This window comes from Acomys minous (assembly GCF_964271855.1).
Source record: "Acomys minous genome assembly, chromosome: 3".
NCBI lineage: Eukaryota > Metazoa > Chordata > Mammalia > Rodentia > Muridae > Acomys > Acomys minous.
In genome coordinates this window covers 33,032,287-33,055,437 of record NC_140485.1, presented here as the reverse complement: position 1 = coordinate 33,055,437, position 23,151 = coordinate 33,032,287, and the positions used below count along the sequence as shown (strand labels likewise).

At 41.3% G+C, this 23,151-nt stretch overlaps 1 protein-coding gene across 2 annotated transcripts in view; it reads left to right on the top strand.

Annotated features, from left to right (window-relative positions):
• The window catches only part of CDIN1 (CDAN1 interacting nuclease 1), a 199,962-nt gene that overhangs the window by 98,384 nt on the left and 78,427 nt on the right, over positions 1 to 23,151 (top strand). For both annotated transcript variants that reach the window (XM_084776570.1, XM_084776571.1), the window contains exons 8-10: positions 240 to 307; positions 11,145 to 11,210; positions 11,785 to 11,890. In XM_084776570.1, the coding sequence (XP_084632696.1) occupies positions 240 to 307; positions 11,145 to 11,210; positions 11,785 to 11,890 (240 nt within the window). The remainder of the gene's footprint in view (positions 1 to 239; positions 308 to 11,144; positions 11,211 to 11,784; positions 11,891 to 23,151) is intronic.

Genomic DNA, 23,151 nt, shown 5'->3' with positions numbered 1-23,151 from the left:
ATGTATACATTTTTGTTTGCCACACTATATAAGTATTATAGAAAACTCTGCTGACTTACTTAAATGAGAGAAGAAGGCATATAGAAATTTTCTTCCTCAAAGGTGTAATCTTGGTAAGAAGCCTTGTATATAATTATCATAATTCTTCATTTCATTGCAACATGTAGACTTGGTATTAGAATGTTCCTGATAGCTAAGCCCTTCTCTCTGTGTGTTGCCTCCTTAACTGAAATGTCTAGTGCTATTGGCTATGAGCATGAAGTCCTGCTGAGAGACTTGCTTCTGAAGAAAAACCTTTCCTTCCTAGGTAAGTGTTGCTCAAGTCCTCTGACTTGTAGTGTCATCATGGGTACTTAAAGATGAGGTTTGTAAATCTTCCACCTGTGGGTACCATCTACTGAAGGGATAGAGGAGGATGACTGATGCTCTGTGTCTTGTCTTTTATTGATTTAGACCTGAGCAGAAGCTGTCTTGCCCCATCCCCTGTATAGACAGCACATGCACAGGCTTACAATTAATATTTTATAGAATAAGTGGCTGAAAAATGCTTTAATATCTGTTGGAGAGTTACTTTTGGTGTCATGAGATATTAACCATAATCTAAGCCTTATGAGAGAAAGACACAGAGATATTGTCTATAAAATGCTTTATATATTGAAGAGAATACTTAGAAAAATTCATGCTAGGTATGTTCATCTCCTCATAAAGGAAAGTCCTGCTATTGAAAAGCAAAATATCAAGCTTTTAGTGTTTTCATTCCAAGTATTAATTGCGTCATAGATTTACTAAGACTTTTCAAAAATTCCCCTGTCTTTGTTCATACATGACCCAGTAGAGAATTTTACTGTACAGCATTATTCCTTTTAACATCTCTTCATCGTAACAACATCCACATAATAATGGGGCATGGCAGTCATAAGGCACCCAACGAAGCGTTAATTTTTCTTCTCTGTTGTATCTGTTTAGGTCCCAGGAAAGGCTTGTCCTAAGTTTTACTTTTTTCTCTCATATCCTGCCAGGTGCAAGCCAGTGCATCTTCTATTTTTCCACTGTGTCTTTTCTCATTGTAATTCCTCTCTTCCATGGGCAGGCTTCTAGGTAAATAACTCAGACTCAGTTACATGTTTTATAGTCCAGAGCAAAGGTCAGATAGCAGCCTGCTTATGATCCTGGTCTGTATGTGTTGCTTTCAGAAATTGCAATGTATTGTTGAGTTCATTGGCTATTTAGGAAGCATCCCATTAAACCCTATTTATCAAGTAAGTATGTCACACTATACAAAATAGAGGACAGATACTGTAGGAGTCCCCATTGCAGACACTGTGTAACTGCCCTCCCCCAAACTCACCAGAGATTCTGGTAGTCCCTGTTTGAGCACCAGTTTTGTAGTGTGACATTACCTTGTGTGACTTGAACAAACATTGATCACACAAGATAAGTCACAGTGACACACCAAAGAAAGGGTTCCCCCTAAGTCATGCTTGAACCAGTGACCAGCGAGTTTACTGGAGTTACTAACAGGCATGTGTAGCTCAGGGACTGCTGTATCACAGAAATGATCACCCCACTGTAATCTAGAATATTCCATGCTAGAGCTCATGTACAACATACAGTCAGCTCCAGCAGAGGGAGGCTCCTCTCCCAGGCAGTTGTCCACTCTTTTTATAAGCTGTAGGAATGGCTTTATGGATCTAGCAACTTGCTGAGCCTTTTAAGTTTTGTTAGCTTTGTGAGTCTTAGGAGACCGTCCCTTTCTGTACCTGGCAATACTCTAAGAAAACACCTCACTAATATTAAAAATAACTGAACAGTTGTAAGCTTAAATAAATCCATACAATAAATTCAGCTTTGCTTGGAGTATTTCCTCATCAGATTGTTAATTTATTCTCTGCATGCTAAGTGTCCTAATGTATCCCTAAGTTAACACATGCTTATTTATGGTTCAAAACATGAAAATCTAAATATTGTATGCAATATTGTTTTGGAATTATTGTTCTTTTACTTTAAAAAGACATCCTTAGTGATTAATAAGGTGAAAAGTATTATGCCAAGCAGATTAAAATAGATGATCATTTAAAAGGCAATATGGGAAAATAGTATATAAATAGATCACTAATCCAACCATATTCTTTCTGCGTTGCGTCTGTTCTTTGCATGCTGCTGCAGACATTGTAAACATTTGCCTTATTTTGATTCCTTGATAGGCAGAAGTAATTTCTCTTTCTCCCTCCATCCGTGCCTCCTTCTACTTCTAATCTAGACTACTTTTACAAAACAGCTTTTCTTGTTGCATATTCTTTAAATATTAATTCCTTATAATTTAGAGCTTGTGACTTCCTTTGAAACATTTTATTCCGTTGTAGAATTTCAACCCATTGTATTTTCTCCGAACTCTAACTCTCACCAACAGAAAAGAAAACTACATATCATTGTCTTCCAGCTGTAATTCTGTTTTGAGTTTCCCTGCTTTGTAGCTATTAGCTGAATAGTTTCAAGGCCATAGGACTTAGCGAGGCACCCTAGGAGTGTGTATGTGTGTGTGTGTGTGTGTGTGTGTGTGTGTGTGTGTGTGTGTGTGTGTGTCTTGATTAATGATAGTAGGCACTTGCTCATACATATTTATTCTGTTTTATATTAGCCAAATAAGTATTTGAATTAAGACAGTTCAAAAATGAATAAATAATTTTAATTTTTCCAACTAAAAAGTGATAATTATACCACAGGTTAGCAAATGAGCTAAGCATTCTTGTAAGAATGGGACCTGCGTTTGTTAAGGCCTGTTTATGGAGCATGGGTCCCTGTTCCAGGGTGTGTCTGTCTGTCTGTCTGTCTGTCTGTCTGTCTGTCTGTCTAGGGTACCGTATTTAGCACGTATCCATTTACTGTCATCTCAGCAGAAGTAAATGTACTTGTGATTTTCTTTAAGTATTTGTGGGTTTTCACTTTGCATTTTAATTACTTTGTAATTGTGTGTGTGTGTGAAGGTATGCACACGTGGGTGCAGGTGCCCACGGAGGACAAAGGCTTTAGGTCACCTAGAGTTGGAAGTACAGGTGGTTGTGAGCTGCCCCATGTGGGTGCTAGGAATACAGCTGAGGGTCTTTGCAAGAGTAGTGTATGTTCTTCACTATGGAGGACTCCATCTCCTATTTTTTTGTACTAAGACCAAATAGGAATATGCATACTATTTTTATACTAAAAAACTGACAACTAAATTTTAGAGGTTAAAAAATGCTGCTGCCTCCTAAATTTGTTTGGGTTTTGGTTTGTTTGTTTGTTTGTTTTTAACTGAAGTTGCAGTATATAGAAATTTGTGCATCCTCGGCTTCCATTCACCAGGATTTCTCCTGGACTTCCAGGATGGCTGCTTTGACTCGCCAGGTTAACTCTTCACCATTGAGATCACCAGTTAAGTGCTTATCGTGGGAAGACACTGTGAAGGATTGAAAAACGCTTTTTAAAAAGTTGGCTCAAGTATGAAAACGTAACAGAAAACCTTACTATAGGTCTCAGTCTGTATCAGCAGATCTTTCCACGGGTCGCTCAGGTAGAGGAAACAATGAGTACTTGGCATTTAGTCTCAGGACCTGGCACCCACATACCAGCTCAGTTGCAGGGAGAACTCTCTTTCAACCTGGAATTGACCCGGAAGCATTGGGATCCTCCCCATTGCCTCTACATGATCTGGGAAAGCATGCTTTGCAATGCTTTCTTTTCTCTTCATCTTTTCCCTATTTGGAGGGGAGGGGTTGGTTTTAGCTTTTATGTGGGCTTTTGAGATGCTTGGACAGAAAGCAGAGGAGTATGGGGAAGAAATGGCGACAGTGAGGAGATTATGAGACAGTTTGCACCTCCAGGAAAGCTACAAAAGCACTCATCCTGGAGACAGAGGATAAACTACTCATCAGCATGGGCTGGCATGTCTCCAGGTCAGGGGGACTTTCATTAGTGACTCCAACAGCCACTGTTGGGTGAAAACTCTTGTTAAGTTTGGCTTAATAAGGATGGCTCTGGAGATATTTCATTCTTCCCAACGAATGTTACCCTGTTAGTAGACACTAACAATTACTTTGAGTGACACCTGAGAGGTACTTACTTTACCCCTGCTTCACTCCTTCCCCCCATGTTAGGACAAACCAGCATATTTTACGAGGCCAGGTCTCTAGCATCTGTATAGTACTCTCTGGGACTCCAAGAGGGTATAAAGTGTAAAGCCAAATGGGCTTGGTGAAGGATGTCCCTTGCCAGAAGAAATTAGGATCTTTGTTCATCTGTTCCTGCTGTTTTCTTCTCTACCTTGAAACAAGCATGCTGTGCTGGGGCAGTGGTCTTGGTGTGACACACAGGGGATTATGACTTCAGGTGAGTAATAGGCAGCAGGAACAGGTGACACGTAGGTTGTGTACATGCAGATGATAGCAGTGATAAGGGACTAGAAATAAAATGTCATTATGTATGCTGTAGGGAGCAGAGATGCTTAGATTTTTTTTTTTTTTACCCCATAAAGGAATCAACCACTTAAATGCCAGTCTATCAGAAGACAGCTTTTTTAAGTGGCACGAATGCACTATTAGGGACATAGGTCATTGGAGCTCCACCCCCTACTGGAAGACATTGCAGTGAAAAGAGACTGTCCTTGAATATGCTTGTGTACCCTTCCCTAAGAGAGAGGAACCGTAGACACCTTGCTACTGCTCCAACACACAGATTCTCTGAGCTATCAAAGAAAGGTAATGCTGTTCTTCCTTGTCCCAGGCCCCCAACACACCCCTGGCCATTGCTGTGGTTAGACAGCACGCCTGCTTGTCATGTGCCTTCCTGGACACTAACAGTCTTTGGAAACCATTTAGTCCTTAGTGGTGGAAATCCAAACAAACTATCCCACTGGTGCACCCAAAGGACTGAGTGGTTCTAATACGGACCGGGCAACTCCCAAGGACAGAACTTTGCTTCTGATGTGCCTGGACTTCAGAAGACAACGCAGTGTCACCTGTCCCTCCCGTCTTGTGATCTGTACTTTTCAATATTGCCTTCATTCTCCAGAAGCAGAGTGGTCACTGGCTAGTTTGTTTGTTTTTTAGACTTGTAATCCCAGAAAAAAAGTTGTCCTGCCACCTCAAACATAACACACACACACACACACACACACACACACACACACACACACACACACACACACGGGGGCGGGGGAGCTCTGTTTTCAGCTGCTCTGGGGCCAGTGTCCACTCAGAGCTGGGTGGTTGCGGAACAAGTTACTGACTGCCCAGCAGAATCACAGCGTGGGATAGCAACGCCAGGCAGGATAGCTGCAGGGACGCCAAATGCAACAGTTCCTCTCGGTAGTTCCCATCTTTAGTCTCCATAAGCACAGTTTGCCTAGTGTCAAATCATTTACTCTATTACTCCTGAATTGACTCTGTGGTCTGTCTGTGTGTGCAGATTTGTATATGAAGGCATACATACATTTGTCCCAGTAAGGGCTCTTTTATGTCTCATAACTGAATATTCCTCCTCCGTGGATACCAATTCAGGAAGAAGGAGCTGGGAGAGACGGGCGAACACTCAACCACTCGTCAGAAACTTTGAGCTTGGCATAGATTCTAGTGACTTTCTTGCCCACCTTGTTTTTGAAGGAGGAACCAACTGGCTGAGTCTTTGGGTTACAACTTAGTAGCCTGTCTGGGGTGTCTCACTCATCTGCTGTGGTGGCTTGAATAGGAACGGCCCCCAGAGACTCCTGGGTTTGAATGCAGGGCTCACAGGGAGTGGCACTATTAGGAGGTTTGGCTTTGTTGGAGTAGGTGTGTCCTTGGTTGGAGGAGGTGTGTCTTTGAGGGGAAGGGGGAAGGAGGAATGCGCTTTGAGGTCGCAGATTCTCAGCCCAGGCCCAGTGTGTCTCAGTCTCTTCCTGCTGCCTGTTGATCTAGACATAGTACTAACTCTCAGCTCCTTCTCCAGCACCATGTCTGCCTGCGCGCTGCCATGCTCCCCTCCATGATGACAATGGACTAAACCTCTGAACTGTAAGCCAGCCCCAGTGAAATGTTTTCCTTCTGTGGGCATGGCATCTAGTCAAAGCAATACATAAATAAAGTCATCTTCCAGGCTCATTATGTCTGTTTCTTTGAAGCATGAAGCCAAAAAGGATTGCCAGTGACTTGCTTTGTTGCTAAAATGTGTGTCTCAGGTCTCCACGGCCTTCCCACTGCACCGGCTCCTTGGCCTCCTATTTGTTCCTGATATTTAGGGCACTTCAGTTGCCCCTAGTATTGTCCCCAGAAGACAAGGTCAGAGCCATCAGTTTGCAGTCCTTATTGGTGTCTTGATGAAAGGCTTTGGGGGAAGAAGTTGGAACTCATGGCTGTAGTGAAATTTGAGGTTCAGTAAAGAGCTCATTTCTGTGTGTGACAGCCTCCCCACTCAACACATGTGTGTTCTGTGTACCCTGGTACCGTTTGCATATTATAATGGCAGCTGTTACTGAAGCCCTAGTGGTGCCTTCAGCAGAGAAGGCTGTGCAACTTGCTCTCAGGGAGCATACAGAGAAGAAAGGTCCCAGCTCTACTCTTTGAGTTAAGAAGTTTTCAGTGCCAGGTATGGTGACATGCACCCTTAATCCTTGCACTCACAGAGGCAGAGGCATGTGGATTGCTATGAGTTTGATGCCAGCCTGGTCTACAAAGTGAGTCCAGGACAGAGCCACCAGAAACCCTGTCTTGAAAAGAAATTAAAAGAAAAAAAAATTCAGAAAAAGTGGTCCAAGCACTTGAAATACTCCAGTAGAAGAGATATGCTATTGTTTTTAATTGCATTGATACATAGCTTTGGGCCCTCTCTAAATTTAGTAATGGTGTACAGCGTTTTAAAGGAGAGGGTTTTTTTTTTCTTAATCTTTTATTTAATTGTTTATATCTATTGACAAATTCACGGGTCACTTCAGGGTGTTACTTCTCATTTTCAGGTGTTGTAAACTGGAATTTTATACAATTTCTTGGGAAATGATTTTATATCTTAAATTTAAAGATTTTAATAAGACAGTACAGGTTAAAGAAAAAACACTTTCCTGGTAGTCTCAAATATGATTCTTAAGCATTTGTTCACTGGCTTCAGATCTGTCTTGTTCTCTCACTAAAACTCCACCCGTTATTTTAAGCAAAGCAATTGTGTAATTAGTAGCTAATTGCCTTTTGGATATTTTGGGTATTTTAGGGAGATAATTCAAAGGCCAGAGAAATTAAATGTTCACAATGTTCTTTACGCATGTGTAATTCCCCCTTTAAAATATCACCTAAGAACAGGCCTGATGATGTAAAAATAAACAGAGACCTGTGTTGTTTCTGTACCTTTGAAATAATAGTATTTAGAGGTAGTTTTTTAAAACTGAACGTCCGTTTCTTCGGTGGACAGTTTCGTTGGGTTTTGAGATGCAGTGACGGGGATTGCTGAAGCTCTGGCTCCTCTGAATGGTGCCTGACATGTGGTCACCTACCAGTCACACAGGAGGAAGAGGAGAATCACGCATTCTTCATAAATGTCACAGGCAATCCAGCTTAATTATTGATTAAATTAAGACTGCTTTAGAGTCTGTGAGGACAAAATGAGACTTGGTTGACATGGGCTGTCAACTACTGTCTTTGCTATTTGAGAAGGCCTGGCCTTTATGGACAACTGAGCTTCTTTTAGGATATGTAAATTGGAATGTGGGACTAGTTGTCCCTAAGACTTTACTAGCACAAAGATGCTGTTCTGTGAACTACTTCTTCATTTTGTGGATACGAAGGCTAACAAGTGGGCTTTTATTTTAAGTGATAATATTCTTATATTTGTTTTGATGATGGAACCTTAAACCATAAGGTTAGTAAGCTTAGGAGCTGTGAAATATATGGGTTTATGTATGCATCTTGAGCCAGAAGACTTTTTTCCTACATATCTGCTGTGCTCACTGACTAAGCTTGGTAGGAACGATGGGGCAAATGCTGCTTCAGACCATGCCCTCACTTTTTCTCCTCTCTTACCTAATATAATTTCTTATCTTCTCCTCATCTTATTTTCTTTGAGGAGACAGCATATATTTGAGAAGTCTGATTTCAGCTAAGGAGAGTCAAGAATGCTGAGTGACTAGTGAGCTAAAGTATAAGGACCCACATGAAATGCATGGTTCTTGGAGAACGTGGGTTGTATACTTGTGTGTAGGGAAGGGAAGTCTGCACAGACCAGTAGCCAGATACGAGGTAGAAATGTGACCATGGCTGCCCAATAATAGCATCATCCCCCAGGACAGAATTGGTTTGTGGAGGAATTCTGTCCAAGTCCAAGGACCAGATAAGGTACACATTACTTAAAACACTAGTAATGAAAAAAAAATTTGAAGGAAAGGGGTCACTTCTCTCTTCTTCAGCTACAATGAGCTGGGATCCAGACATTTGGAATAACAGCAGGAATTTCGAAAGAAATCTCAAACTTTTGTCCAAATTCGCTACCTTTGTTTTGTCTGTGCTTAGGGAGGTAAATAAACTTGAAGGGGGGCAGGGGGGAAGGATCACCCATCTAGGTAGGCTTTATAGAAAACATAAATATTATTTAAATGTACTTTTCATTAATTCACTTGTCCTTTCTGGGCATCAAATACATGCAGAGAACACACTGGTGGTGAGAGGAACAGCAGCGTCAGGTCCTAAGAGCAGCAGCATTGCCGTGTGCAAGCCTGTCGGCACCGTCTCTGCCAAGGAGCCAACAGAGAATGGGTCAAAACAACTAAGGGCAGATCAAGGTGCACAGCTTCAGACTCCTGAGTTGCCAATGGAGCATGCCAGTCACATTTAAGTTTATACCCAGAAGCTCGGGTATCATTCTAATGTTCGGTACCCATTTGAAATCCATGGGCCAAAACAAGAAGCATAACATAAAAGGCAAGAAGCTGGGCCAGACGGGCAGGCTGGGCCCTGTTCACTAGGGCCTCTGCTCCACTTGGCATTGTTCTTTTCCCTGAGCCTCGCCAAGCTCTTCCCTCCCTCCCTCCCTAAGGAAAAATGAATATGATGACGTGGGGCATGGAGGCTGTGAAAGGGAGGTGCTGGGACAGAGAAGGTGTAGTAAGTAAAAGAAAAGGCATTTCAGATGCTTGGAATAACCTCTTATCCCAAGAAACACTCCATAGGACTCAAACATGGAGATGCTTTGCTAGGCACAGTTACTATAGGATCAACTTCGTAGATACTGAGAACATGGAAGGAGAAGCGAGGAGAGGGAGGAAAGGCAGATGGACTTCCTGATTGAGACTTTATTCCCCTGGGACTTTGGAGTCCTCCACACAACGATGGGACCATCCCTTTGCCTCATCTAGTAGGTTTGGGTTAGGGGTTTGGGATTTGAACTTTTCCCATTAGAGAAGCCAGTGCAGTTGCAGTTGTGTGGGTGATTGTGCAGTATGCAGGGTGCAGTGTGAAGTGTGAAGTGTGCAAGGTGCAGTGTGCAGGGTACAAGTGTGCAGGGTGAAGTGTGCAGTGTGCAGGGTGCAGTGTGCATCGGCTGTGACTGCTTGTGGATTGCTTAGCGACCTTTGAAGCTTTGTTTTGAGCCGTTGTCAGAAACATAAACATTTTTCTTTCTGAAACAAATTCTAACTTCTACAGAGGCTGATGAGGCTAGGATAGTTTTAATGAAATATCTATCTTTTCTTAAAGTCACCCAGCTTTTAACTGTTCATCACATATATATAATGTCACTCAAAACACTAGGGTTGATTTGAATAAATGTCTTTCCCATTAAACTTTTCATAGTCAGAGTACAGTTAAAGGGTAGATTTTTTTTCCAGTCTATTTCTATAGCCTAATTTCATTTTTTGTTTGTTTTAAAATTAACATTACTTTGATTTGTATTTCATTACATCAACAGCTTGATTTTTTTTTTATTTCAAAGAAGGAGAACTGTTCTGAATTTTGCCTTCAAATCCGAGTAAAAATACCAATTTCTAACAGCGTTCCACTTAGATATCTACTTTAATGTGTGTCTTCTCATTAAAAGCTTATTTATGTTTAAAATGCTGACCTTTCAGGATGTACACAAGAATGCTCTAAAGCTTCTCAAAGCTGGCCATGAAAGCACTGTCTTGGGCTGACAGATGGATTGGAAATAAGCTACCCAACACTGGGGATGGGCCATTAATTTTAATCAAAGTTGATGCAGGAAGGCCAATGGGATGCATGACAATGTCAACAGCCCAGTAGGTGTTAAGAGACCACTCGGCCTTCCTTGTTACTTGGTTGGGCCATTAGTTGAGGTTGGGTGAAGACAGAGAGCCATGCCTGGAATTGAATGACCAGGTCACTCCAGAATCTAATGGCGAACCCTCCCTTTCAGAAATCACACTGCAATGCTGTTAGAAGTCAAGGACAGCATTTAGAAAACACGGGGAGGTTTTGGGTTGTTGGCTTTTTTGTTTTTGTTTTTGTTTTTTAAGCCAAACATCTTGCTAGTTTTTCCAACTTTACCTGGGTTCCCGTTTCTCTGCTTTCTTCCCTTCCAACAGGGTTGTTGATATTAAACAGGAGATTGAAAAGACAGAAGCAGATCTTCAAGGGTGTAATTCCTTCTCAGATGTACACAGGTCAGGTCATCACACTCTCACTCGCCAGAATTCAGCAAGATGAGCAATTGTGGCGATCTCACTTTCCTCTCCTTCCCTTGTGCATGGGAATAGTCTTATTAGTTTAAACTAGAGTTTCTTGATTGCATTTATTTCCTGGTTGCAAAGGCCACCATGCTTCCGTCTTACTGTAAACTGTCAATAGTGACTGCTGACACTGGTGACTTCCGTTGTTGTGGATCCCTTTACTTCCCGTCAGTAAATATATTTATTTTGAGAATTTTCATACAAAAAAAAAAAAAAGGTAGCTCCTGACAGTTGGATTAATGATGTTTATAATAAAGACATAAAAATGCAAAAAGGACAAAGAAGCATTCTTGTATCTCTGATTCAGGTTTGAGAAGAAAATTCATTTATTCTGACACGGCATTGCACGCGTAAGAAAGACACGTATGGCTGCATTAGTAATTTTTACACATATTTAAGAAAGAAAAGCAATTATATTGCTGTCTTTTTAATGGAGTGCCGTAATAAATGATACTGTTTGTTCTTCCTGCAGATGAAGATCAGCTCCGTGCAAAGGGCTATGATAAAACACCAGACTTCATTTTACAGGTGCCAGTTGGTAAGTCCTTGAGCTTCGGATACGCATCTGGGTATAGAAAGGGAGTTTTCTTTTTAATGTGTTTACTATTAGCAAATGTTTTCAGAGCAGATTGTCCTTATAACATTGTGTTGAAATGGGGAAACTCGGAAAAAAGATGATCTCAGGTTGTCTCACAGTGGGCTCAGAAGAAGGCTGTGCCTCACATCTTTCCCACATACTTGAGGGACAAGTATGCCTTCTAAAGGCACTTTTTCCCCACCTCGTTTCTCTAAATTTTGAATTTTTAAAACACAGCTTTGCCAGACAGCCAGGCACACTTTGGTCTTCTTGACATGTCGCATATCGAGCCGCAGAATAGCATCCTGAGCACCAAGGAAGGGAAGAATGGGGCATGGGTGACAGGACGAGATTGTGGCCCTGGTGTGCCCGGCGATGAACTCACACAAACGTGTTGTTTTATAATTACGCCCACCGTGAATGGCAGAGGCTAAACCGCTGCTCATTAACGTGAAGCATGGAGAGGCCAGCGCATAGTTGAGGATTTTCAATCTTCTTGTCCTTCACCGTGTATTAGTAATGCTTTGTCCCTTAGCTGTGGAAGGGCACATAATTCACTGGATTGAAAGCAAAGCCTCATTTGGTGATGAATGTAGCCACCACGCCTACCTGCATGGCCAGTTCTGGAGCTACTGGAATAGGTAAGGTCCCATTATTTTTCCCTTAAGATAAACGATACTCAGCTGAAGTCTCATTAGAAAAAAATATTTTGTTTAGCTGGTAAAAATGCTAGGAGCCTTTTTTTCCCCCTAGTAAATATAGACTCTGATTAATGTATTCATTTCAGATAATTTAAACTTCTCTGCTTTCATAATGTTGTTTCATTTTTTTTTTTTTAACTTTAAATTCTGTGCTTAAGGTCAAAGCTGGTGGGGTATATTTCCTGTTTTACAGTGATTACATTAGTGTCACTTAAAATACGGATAACAAGCTGTGGTGCATAATATGATATAGACACTGGATTTTTATCCCTTTGATGTGGAATTTATGCTTCCTTTCAGACCATAAAAATTAATTTATTCTCTGTTCTCTGAAGACAGTATCCAAACCGTATGAAAAATGAAAATGATCTATATTACAACAGTAGCAAACAATTTACCTACCAATTTCTGTAACCATTTTGACAAGATGGGAATCTCCACACTTAAAGTGGTGTGGATGGACAGTGTACCAAATAACCTGCTGTGCCTGGACATGAAGGTTATTTTAGTTAATCCTTACAAAGAGGTAACATGTGGGGGGGGCGGGGGGGCACGTGCATGTGTGGAGGCATGTCTTATGTGAGTGTGTACAGGTATATAAACATATGTGTGGGTGTGGTGTGAAGGCCCAGAGTTGACACTGGATGGTCTTTCGACGATAACTCTCCACTCCACCACACTCACAGAAACTAGAGGCCACTGATTCCAGCGTGTCCTAAGCATCTCATCTCTGCCTCCCAATTGCTAAGTTACGGGCCTGGGTGCCGGGGATCTGAATTCCAGTCCTCACACTTGTGTAGCAACACTTTCTCCGCTGAGCCATCCCCCCCCCCCAGCCCAGGAAGTTACTAAACTGATACTCAAAGAAAGGAAATAGTATGCTGTTGTACGAGTTATCACAGCCCTGCGTCTGTCCCTCTCCATCCATTCTGTTTCTAACACAATGTCATCTGCAATGCAACTGTTGAATCTTTGATTTATTTATTTATTTAATTTTTTTTATGATTGCATTCCTGTTTTCACACCATGTGTTTTTCTCCATGAAAACAAGAGGTGGGCCGGGCGGCCACCTTCCTAGATTAACTGTGCTCTGCTGTCATTGGTCAACAGTAAGAATACAGTAATAAGATGACACATGCCCAGATGATTAAGGGAGGAGATGGTAGCATCTGCGAGCAACAGTGTAGGGTGTGAGTGGGAGGCTATCGAATTTGGCATTATATTGTTCCTCAGCTTTGCAAAAGGCCAGCAGATCTCGCCCGTGGCAGCTGTGCTAAACTACGCCTACTCTTCGCCATGGTAACAGTGATCATGACAAAATGCTGAATGTAATGGCCTTCTTGATTTTCTTGTGTAATTGTGCGTAGCACCCAAGCTTTGCTTTACAGGGATGGAGGAGGAAAGTGCAAAATGTTTTAGAAATCAATGCTGCTTCAGCGTTTCCTGTGTTTTATTCAGCCATTATTCAAATTAGCAGTAATGTGGCAAATTGAATTTTAGATTTTTAGCGATTTTCTGATGAGTTTGAAATAGTAAAGAAAGCATCATTTTTGATAGTATAGGGAAAGCAATGACAAGAAAATCAAACTGCCTAAGTTTAGGTTACTAAAGGATTAAAAATAATTGATCACGTGAATCAACTGCATTAAGACTCTGTTCCCCTTTTTGGTACTGGTCACGGTCACATCTTTTCTGGAGAACAAAAAGAAGCTCAATTTCAAATAGGAAAGCTCAATTTAAGAATGCCAGAATCATATGTTCCTTCTGAAACAACTGCTGAGAGCCTACTGCTGTCCTCACACTGATCAGTGGGAGGGGCGTCCCAGCATCTGCCCACCTCTACAGGAAACCTGTGGATTTGCAGGCAGGGCTGGAGGGAGTGGTCACTAATTTAATACAGTTTCTCTCCATTTGGGTTGGGTTTTGTTTTGCTTTTGTTTTATTTGACACCGGTTCTCACTATGTAACCTTGGCTGGCCTAGAACTCATCGAGTAGGCCTCGGAGTCACAGATATCCACCTGCCTCTGCCTCCGGGGTGCTGAGATCGGTTTATGACACACACCATCATGCCCAGCTCCTTTTGGGTTCTCATTTTTTTGTTGTTGTTGTTGCATTCAGTTTGTTTGTCTGTTTTCATTCTCGTATTTTACATAGAGTATTATTATTTACATACCGAGCATATTCTTCGAATATACATTGGCTAAGCAGGCATAGTTTATATAGAGCATGTTGCATGGTGGGAAAAGTTAGCCTTGGTTTTAAATGGTCCACATCATTCAGCAAAGCCATACCCTATAGGTAGCCAGCCACCAATGTCACCAAATGTCTGCAGGTACGGAAAGCAAGTGTTTGCATTCCAAAGACATGTAAATGGTGCCTAAACGTCAAGGGGAACACTGAGACATTCTAGTGCCAGTGGCAGGTTGTAATAATGCAACGATCAGAACAAAGTCACCAGTGGCCTAACATTTTGACCCAAGGTGATGTTAGCAGTCTGTGAATGTGTGGGATCCTAGTGTTTTCTTATTTTGTAAACATGACGTATAGAATAGGTTATAAAGTTCTCAGCAGTAGTAGAAAGTCTCTCAAAAGTAGCCTTTCAAAGTGGTTGACATTTGGACAAAACTGGGTGGGGGGTGGGGAGGAGGGGGCGGGCGGTGTCTTACTGATGAGAAACCCCATGTGACTCTTAATTGTCACACTGTTTTCAGGAGAACGATTGGTTTGCATGTAAGGACATTCAGTTCATATTTTAAGACAATATGCTTTTTTTTTTAATAACCTCACCTTTCCCACACCAGTATTTGCTGATCCCCTCATTTTTAGGCTGACATTTTCATAAGAATTTTCTTTCTTAGTACAGTGTTTTTATTTGGCCTTCAGTAATTTTGAGAGTTGGTCATTCTCTTCATCTTTATGAAAACATTTGGTTTTCTTGTCTTCCATGATATGCTTTTTTGTGTGTGTTTCTTCCCTGCATACCAGCACATTCCTTGGTCTTTTTCACTGGTTCTTCTTCCTGGCCGCTGGGTGGAGAGGCCCTGGAACTCAGTATCCACCTTCTTTTATCTATATCCATGCACGGGTAGTCCCTCAGATATGTCACTGGGTTGTGTGGTACTATATGCTTGCTGCCTCTATATTGGTTTCTGTTAATGTCAACCCCTAGACCGAACATTGGCTGAGATGAATTTCTGTCTCACCTTTATGGTATCTACTAAATATTTCAGATTTAACATATATAAAACTAATATCTTTTTTCTTCAAGTTTGTTAGTCTTCCATCTTTCCTCAGTGCAGCTAGCTAATGGTGCCACAATTTGCGCTCAGTTCAAAAATCTAAGTTTTACCATAGCTCCATTAGCTCTATTTTCACCGTGTCTCAAACTGTGTATTTATTACCGTCTCACCTGCTGTTGCCTTAGCACCCGTTAGCATCTCTTGGGCAATTACTTCGGCTTTCAGAACTGATATCCTCGGGTCCGTTCTTGCAGCCCTGTGGTCAGCTTTTCATATCCCAGTCCGGGAAAACGTAAATTATATTGTGTCATTTCTCCACTCAAAACATTTCAGTGCCTTGCTGTCACGTTTAAAATAAAATCCCAATTCCACTCTGGTACTCAGGGCCCTCGTCATGATATGCCTCTCTTCCAGCCTACTTGTAGATGCGTACACCTCTTTCCTAATAAACCTTCTGACGATTCCTAACAAGACTTTTCTTGGTTTTCTTTGAATTCTTGTTTGTAGTTCAAAACCCTTACTCTGGCTCATCCTTTTGCCTGGAAGTTTCTTTGCTTGGATCACCACCAGTTAACTTTCTTCATGTGGCATTCAGAAATCAGCTCTTTTCTCATCCTTGGAAGGATATCCTTGACCACCCAATCTAAGATGGAAAATCCTCAGTGAATTCATTTCTTCACAGGGCTGTGGCCCTACATGAACGCGTGAGTGAGTGAGTGAGTGAGTGAGTGAGTGAATGGGATGAATGAATGAATGAATGAGTCAGTGAGTGAACACAAGGTAGTGAAAACCTGCTCTAGAAAACTCAAGAGCACATTCCCTTTTATACTGTTCTTTTGGAATGTCTTATCTCTCTCATTGCTTTGATATCAAACCTTAGAAGCTTGTCATGCCTCAGTTCACCCTCAAAAGACTTAAAATCTGTTATCCACTCACTTTCCAAAATAACATATACTGTCTGAAGATGATTTGCTACTTTTCCAACCCCCATTTTGGTATGAGGTTCGGCTGATTCCTCAACACGCTGCCTCTATCAGTCAAATAGCGAGCCCCTGAGAAGCATAATACAAGCACAAACTGTAGAGTGCTGACAGAAAACAGATCTTTATGAAACCAATGCGCAGAAGCCTTTTCTTCCTCTTTCTGAAGTCATGAAGTGAGCTTTTAGACAATTTGGCTCCCATTATTAAGAGTCTACTTTAGTGTTCAGATGGCAGATAGAGGAACAAAGCAATTCTGCAGCTGATGGCCACATTCTGTGCTTGATTTTAACATACTGTACATCAAAGGAGTCGGACAAAGAGAGATCCAGATGCTATGATGACCAGTGTCCAAACACTGCTGATCAAGAACATGGCACTCAGCACAGGTTCAGGCCTTCTGCTGCTCCTGCTGTCTTCAGGAGCATTGATTTTTAAAGTGCACATTATAGGTAAGCTTTTCAAGGACCATCTAAGCCAGCTGGCCAGAAACAATGAGGTTCTATATGCTTGAATTTAATCTTTCAACATGGCTATCCTTGAGGCTATGGAAGGAATATTGGTCTGGAAACTAGGTTATGCTGGTCTCACTCTTGGGAACAGCTTTCCCATCCTCCAGAACCCCTTGTTTTCTCCTCAGTGTAATGGAATTAATTATACTTTTCTTACCCCATTGTTTTGAAAATCAGTTGTTTAATACCTGGAAAGCACTTTCCCATTTATTGGTGGCTGGCCAATAGATATTAACCCTCTTCAGTCTTTCTTTTGTGTATCACATTCTGGTGGAACTTCAAGGTGTTCACGTTAGACAGCTTGAACAGCCTTCTTTGACAGGTAAACTCTTCAGCTAACTTCAGCGTTCAACCTGGCTGACATCTCCGTAGGAAACCTCAGTGCTTTCGAGAAGACACTTCCTGTCTGTGTTCCACTCATGATTTCACAGCAGTTATCAAGCATTGTAATTGGTGTTTGCTTGTCACCCTCTTCAAGTTAATGCTATCTTGTTTTATCTATCTTTAAATGCTCAGAGACTGGCAGAATGCCTGTCACACAGTAGGTGATCAGAGGACGGTTAGTCATCACATGACTGTGTGATGGGTGTGCTCGTACTTAATGTGCAACCATAATTTAAATAAACTGTTAAGGATTATATAAGGCATGGTGACATTAAACCATAATTGCTCCATTTTTTTTTTCTTGAAAATGCCATCCTCAGGACAGTGGGAGATGTCTCAAAGAACATTATTGTCTTTATAGATGTACAAGCTTTTACGGCCTATTTTAGAGAAATATTATAATGTTTGTATATGATTTTTTAAAATGGGCAATGAAGAGTAACCATATAGCAAATGTACTTTGTAAAGTTCTTCAGATAAATATTTATAGTTATTGGTTTTGTTTGTATTATTTTGTTTTGTTGAATCAGGATCTTACTCTGTAGCCAAAGCTGGCCTTGGTCTCATGGTAAACTTTCTGCTTCAGCCTGTTGAGTGCTGGGATTGTATATGTGGTTTTTCCCCACCGTTGAGGTTAATTTTTATAAAACTATGTTTGTTTCTCTTAATTTGTCTCTTAACACAGTTATCATACTTTTATATTTGTTTATGAAGCTTTACCACACAATCTTGAGCAGTTTAAGTCAGTTCTTAACCCTCTATGTTATCCTGACGCCATCTTTGCCAAAATTCCCAAGTTACTTGAGATTTAGATCTTTCTTTGCCCAAGCTGAATCTTCTTCATCTTTTCTGCACCTCTGCCTGAGGCTAAATCCCCTACTTCCTCCTCTAACTCCTCCTGCCTTGGCTGGCAGGAAGCCGATCCCTATTCTTTCCTTGCTCAGGGATTGGCTGTAAGCTGCTTTATTGGCATATGAGGGGACAACTGGGGAGTAGAGTTTATACAACATAGAGACAGGAGAGTCTCAGATCAAGGATTGCAACCAGATATGGGGGGGGGTACAGAAATCAGCATTTGAATTACACAATAACATTATGCCTACAGCCCACCAGCTTTACACTGATGGCTTCCTTTCCTTTTCCAAACTTTCAGACTTGTCTGGATTGAAATTTGAAATGGAATGCCTTGTAGACCCATAAGAGAGAACAATTGGTAGTTTCCTTAGAAATGAAAGGGGTGGGGCTTCAAGGGCTGGAGATGAATGGAAGCCTGTTTCCTGCATCTCTATATTTCAATTATCCATCAAGTTAACAGACCAGAAACAAAATATCCTATTCTGCATGAAGCTTTGCAAGTTCAGATTTGTGTTAAGAACTTCCATGTTCCTTGTAGTCCCAGGCTGCTTGTAGCACTGTAGGTCCAGGTAGCCCCAACCACCCTGTCTTCTCTCTCTTTCCACTTCACCTGGAAAGGTGGCAGTTATAACCCAAGGTGCACATTTCCACAGCCCCTTGCCCTCAGGCAGAGGTGTGCACTCCAGTGGCTGACTCTAGAGACGGGGCATTTTGGCTCCCCAGCAAACATATTCTGATGGCCTGAAACAAATAGTACTACATAGCAGGGGTTGGGGGAACAGAGGTCAGGTTCCTGTAGAATCCTTGATGGGTAAACTGGATGCAGGCAGAACAGAACCAGAGCATCTTAGAGCTTATGTTCCTTGCATGGATCCCTCTTGACTGGGTCTGAGGGACAGTATCAGAGGAAGCAATGTGCGCATCATCTGAAGCCCTTCTGTGTCCTTGGCGGTAAGGTGTGTGGAGATGAGCACCAGAGGGAACAGGGCATTGGTTACATTGTTGTATGGTGCAGAGATCAAGAGCCAGGTCCACCTGTCAGACCCGTGAATGCTTGCCTCCAGAGAGTCTACCGTCCTACAGGCAGTACTAAGCCAATACCTTCTGCCGCAGAAATTGATCTGAGTTCATTTCTTCCCTCTCAGGGCTTTTTAAAGATCAGTATTTGTTCAATGGTCTGGTGATTGCTTTTTCTGGTTGGCGATAACCTTGGAGGAGGCAGTTCAAATAAGGCCGCCAGGCAGTCAGTGTTAAGGAAGGTATGTTTCAGAGGGTGGTCCAAGTTTTTTCCTGTATTAAGATACTTTCAGGAAGCCTGCAATTAGTCAAATCACAGATTTCCAGATATTTCAGTCTTGTTAAAGGCAAGGCTGATCACATCTGTCGTAAGTTGGAGTTTGTGCCTCAGCAATAGAAGCTCTCACAAACCTTCAATTACGGCAGCCTCAGAAGGCGCTACTGCGGTACACTAACAAGTAGTCATCAGCAACAAGAGACAGATCGACTAATAATTAGCCAATGCACTGGAGAGGACTTCTGTGAAGGTAAAATATAATAATTTGCCTTTCCATCTCTCACAGTGGAGTTTCTTGTGAGATATTGACGTCCCATTGTTCGGCAAATACTGGACACTGTTATTAGCTAGAGCAACCTCAAAATATTTGATAAAGATGAGAAAAGTGTTTTCTGTGTGTTTAGCACCTTCATGAGAATGTTTTCTCGGTAGTCAGACCGTTCCATCTGCACCTGGAATGTAAATCCTAAGGCATTCCCCAGCGAGGCGTCTGCACAGTGTGCCGTCACTCACAGCTTACAGTGATGGCTTTAGAAGCAGAACTGAGCAGAAAAGTAGAAATCCAGTCCTGGGCCTTTCAAGTGGGCTTTGCAACAAAGATGTAGTTGTTGCGAGATTGAGAAGAGTTTAAACAAAGGATTAAAATCAAAGTAAACAAGTCTGCCGGGAAATTCTTTCCTTACTTAGGTACCTATGTGTCCGATGCTATCTTTAAGAGTGTCAGAGAGTATTCTGAGGGAGACGTATTGACTAGTTTCACAAATCCAGGGAACAATGAAGTGTTGAAACGATAGCTCTTCCTGCTGACCCCGTGTAATGGAGTTCATCTGTGTCACGCAGGGTTCAGAAATGTTACGTCAAACCAAGTCAACAAAGACAGGATTGAGTGGCCATCAAAGAATGCAAACATGCCGTTATGATCTAACAGTGCAGACAGGTGCGAGAAGGATGGCACAGACTCGTGATAGATAGAAAATGACATCCGCACTGGACTTAGGGCCAACAGCCCTGCACCTTTCTGTGCAAAGACTCTTCCTACAGCTAATTCTGGAAGCACAAAGATCATGCCGAACTTGATGTAAACCTTGTTTCACATGGAAAGAAAACACTTTGTCCATATTGACATACACTGTATTCTCCGAGAACTGATTTCATTGCTGTGATAGGGCCTGTACCCTGAGAAGTGTATTTTATTTTGAAAACTTTAGTCTTGTTAGTCTGCACCTAGGATTGAAGATGCAGGATTGGGGTGTGTGTGTGTGTGTGTGTGTGTGTGTGTGTGTGTGTGTGTGTATGTAATGTGAGTGCAGTGCCCACAGAGAACTGAAGTATCAGATGTGAGCTGCCCAACCTGGGTGCTGAGAACCAAAGTTAGATCCTGTATAAGAGAGAGCAGCAAGTGTTCTTAACCATTGCGCCACCTCTCCAGCCAACCGAATGGAATCTTAATTAAGAAAAAAAATTATATATATATATATATATATATATATATATATATATATATATATATATCAATCACACTGGTTCCAAGCAGCAAATGTACACAGGCAATGTGTTATTCCACTGGAATGCCAGCTCTGTCCTTCAGTGATTGAGAGGTGAGGCTTAGAGTCTTCCTGTCAATTTTATACCTGGCCTGTTTGTTCCACAAAGGAGCTTCATATAAGTCTTAATGAGTACACTGAGCTGAAGCTAAAAACATCTCCAACACATGAGGCGTGAAGAAGCACTCTGTGTAGATGGACAGAACAGGCCAGGTACTCTGTCGTGCTCAAGGGCCTTATGCTGTATTCAAAATGAATCTTTAGAGTTAGTGTGAAAGCTGTGCCCGTACATCCAGATTACAGTTGAATTGTTGGGAGTTCAAAACCACAGCATCAAGGAGTTGACTTGTAGAGGATCCAGATGTTAAGTTGAATGATTAATTTAAATACAGGAGATAAATTGGCTAAAGACTATTTGTTAGGAAGTGGATATGTTTAAATGTTTAAGTAGCATTTCTGTTTTATCCTGAATTACAATTTGCTCCAAATAAAAAGCCTATTTTAAAAGTTAATTTTAAGACAGTTTTTTTTCAGGTATAAATGATATAAAGCATTTGAAGTCTATAATTGGATAAATTTGACATGTAAATACACTCAGAAAAGTATCATATGGTCGATGCTGAGCTAGTCTAGTACTCCAGAGTTCACAGTCTTTTGTCTTTTTTCAAAAGCTATCCCTTTTGAGAACCCGGCCAGGCGGCCACTTCTGATTAGTTTGCATGTTGTAGCATCTTTCTTTTTGTTTTGTTTCTATTATCCTTCTTTTTCATTTAATTAATTTAGTTAGTTTAGTTTTGGTTTTAGTTTACTCCGTTTCTATGTTCTTACATTTTCATGGAGCTATTATTCCTTTGTCTGGCTTTTTGTTCTTTCTTTCATCCTTTCCTTCCTTCCTTCTTTCTTTTTGGGACAGGGTTTCTCTGTGTAGCTTTGCCTGAATTGGAACTCACTTTGTAGCTCAGGCTGGCCCCAAACCCACAGAGATCCACCTGCCCATGCCTCCTGAGTCCTGGAATTAAGATGTGTGCCACCCTGTGACTTTTTGTCGGGCTTTTCAAAAATATACAGCAGAGTTATTTGAAGGTGCGTTCCTGCCATTGCGTTGCCGGTAGCTTTAGAGCACATTCTGTTGCTGTGTCTGTGCTGTTGTTGGCTCTCACTAGCCTGTGAGCAGATACTTCAACTCTAGTTCTCACCATGAATAATACAAGTAGGATAAGCAATTGGAAATACTTATATGGCTTCATTGCTTTCAAGTAAATACCTATAAATAAAATGGCCAGGACACGCAGCGAGTGTATTTTATGCTTTATAAAATGATTAATCTGTTGTTCCTAAGGATTATTCCTTTCTCCCTTCCCACGGGCAAAATGCTATGCTATGTTTGCTATGCTTAGTCTTTTGGACATGACTTCCTAATACTTACATAATGTGCCTCACCATGAGGTCAACTGCATTTTTCTGATACTGCATTTAGATTCTTTTTTTTTCTTTCCTTCTTTCTTTCTTTTCCTTTCTTTCCTTCTTTTCCTTTCCTCCTCCTCCTCCTTCTTCTTCTCCTTCTTCTTCTTTTGTTTTGGTTTTGGTTTTTTGAAACAGGGTTCTTTGTGTACCTTTGGCTGTCCTGGATTTGCTTTTTAGACCAGGCTGGCCTCAAACTCACCTAAATGCTGCCTCTGCCTCCCTAAATGCTGGGATTACAGGCATGCACCACTGTGCCTGGCAAACTTAGAATTTTTATCTGCTTATTTGCCATCAATTTGCCTTTGGAGAAATCCATGCATAATGTTTCAGCTCACAGCAATTGTTTTACTTTCTTTTATAAAGTTTTTGTGACTTTATGTTCAACACACTGGATGTCAATCCTTTATTAGATATGTTATTTGCAAAAATTTCTCTCAGTTTGTGGCTTGTTATAATTCATTTATGTCTTTGAAAAACAAGTTTTTAATTTCTGTGACTCCAGTTTATCTTTGTGTTTGTTTTTCTCCTTTTATGGATCATGCTGTTTAATTGCATCTGAGTATTTTGATTTTAAATCCAAAGATGGGGCTGGAGAGATGGCTCAGTGGTTAAGAGCTCTGACTGCTCTTGTGCATCGCTTGTGTTCAGTTCCCAGCACCCACAGCGAGCAGCCATCTGTAAGTCAGCTGCAGGGGATCTGCCACTCTGTCCTTGTTGCTGCAGGCATCTGCACACATACAGCATACATTCACACACACAACACAAAGATCACAAAGATATCCCCTGTGTTTTCTTCCAAAACAGTTATAATAATAGCAATATTCATTTACACTTAATTTGGTATGTACTGTGATATGCAGATCAACATTTTTCTTTGTGCCAGTTGAAATCCAGGTTCCAGCACCTTTTTTAAGAAAGATAGTTTTTG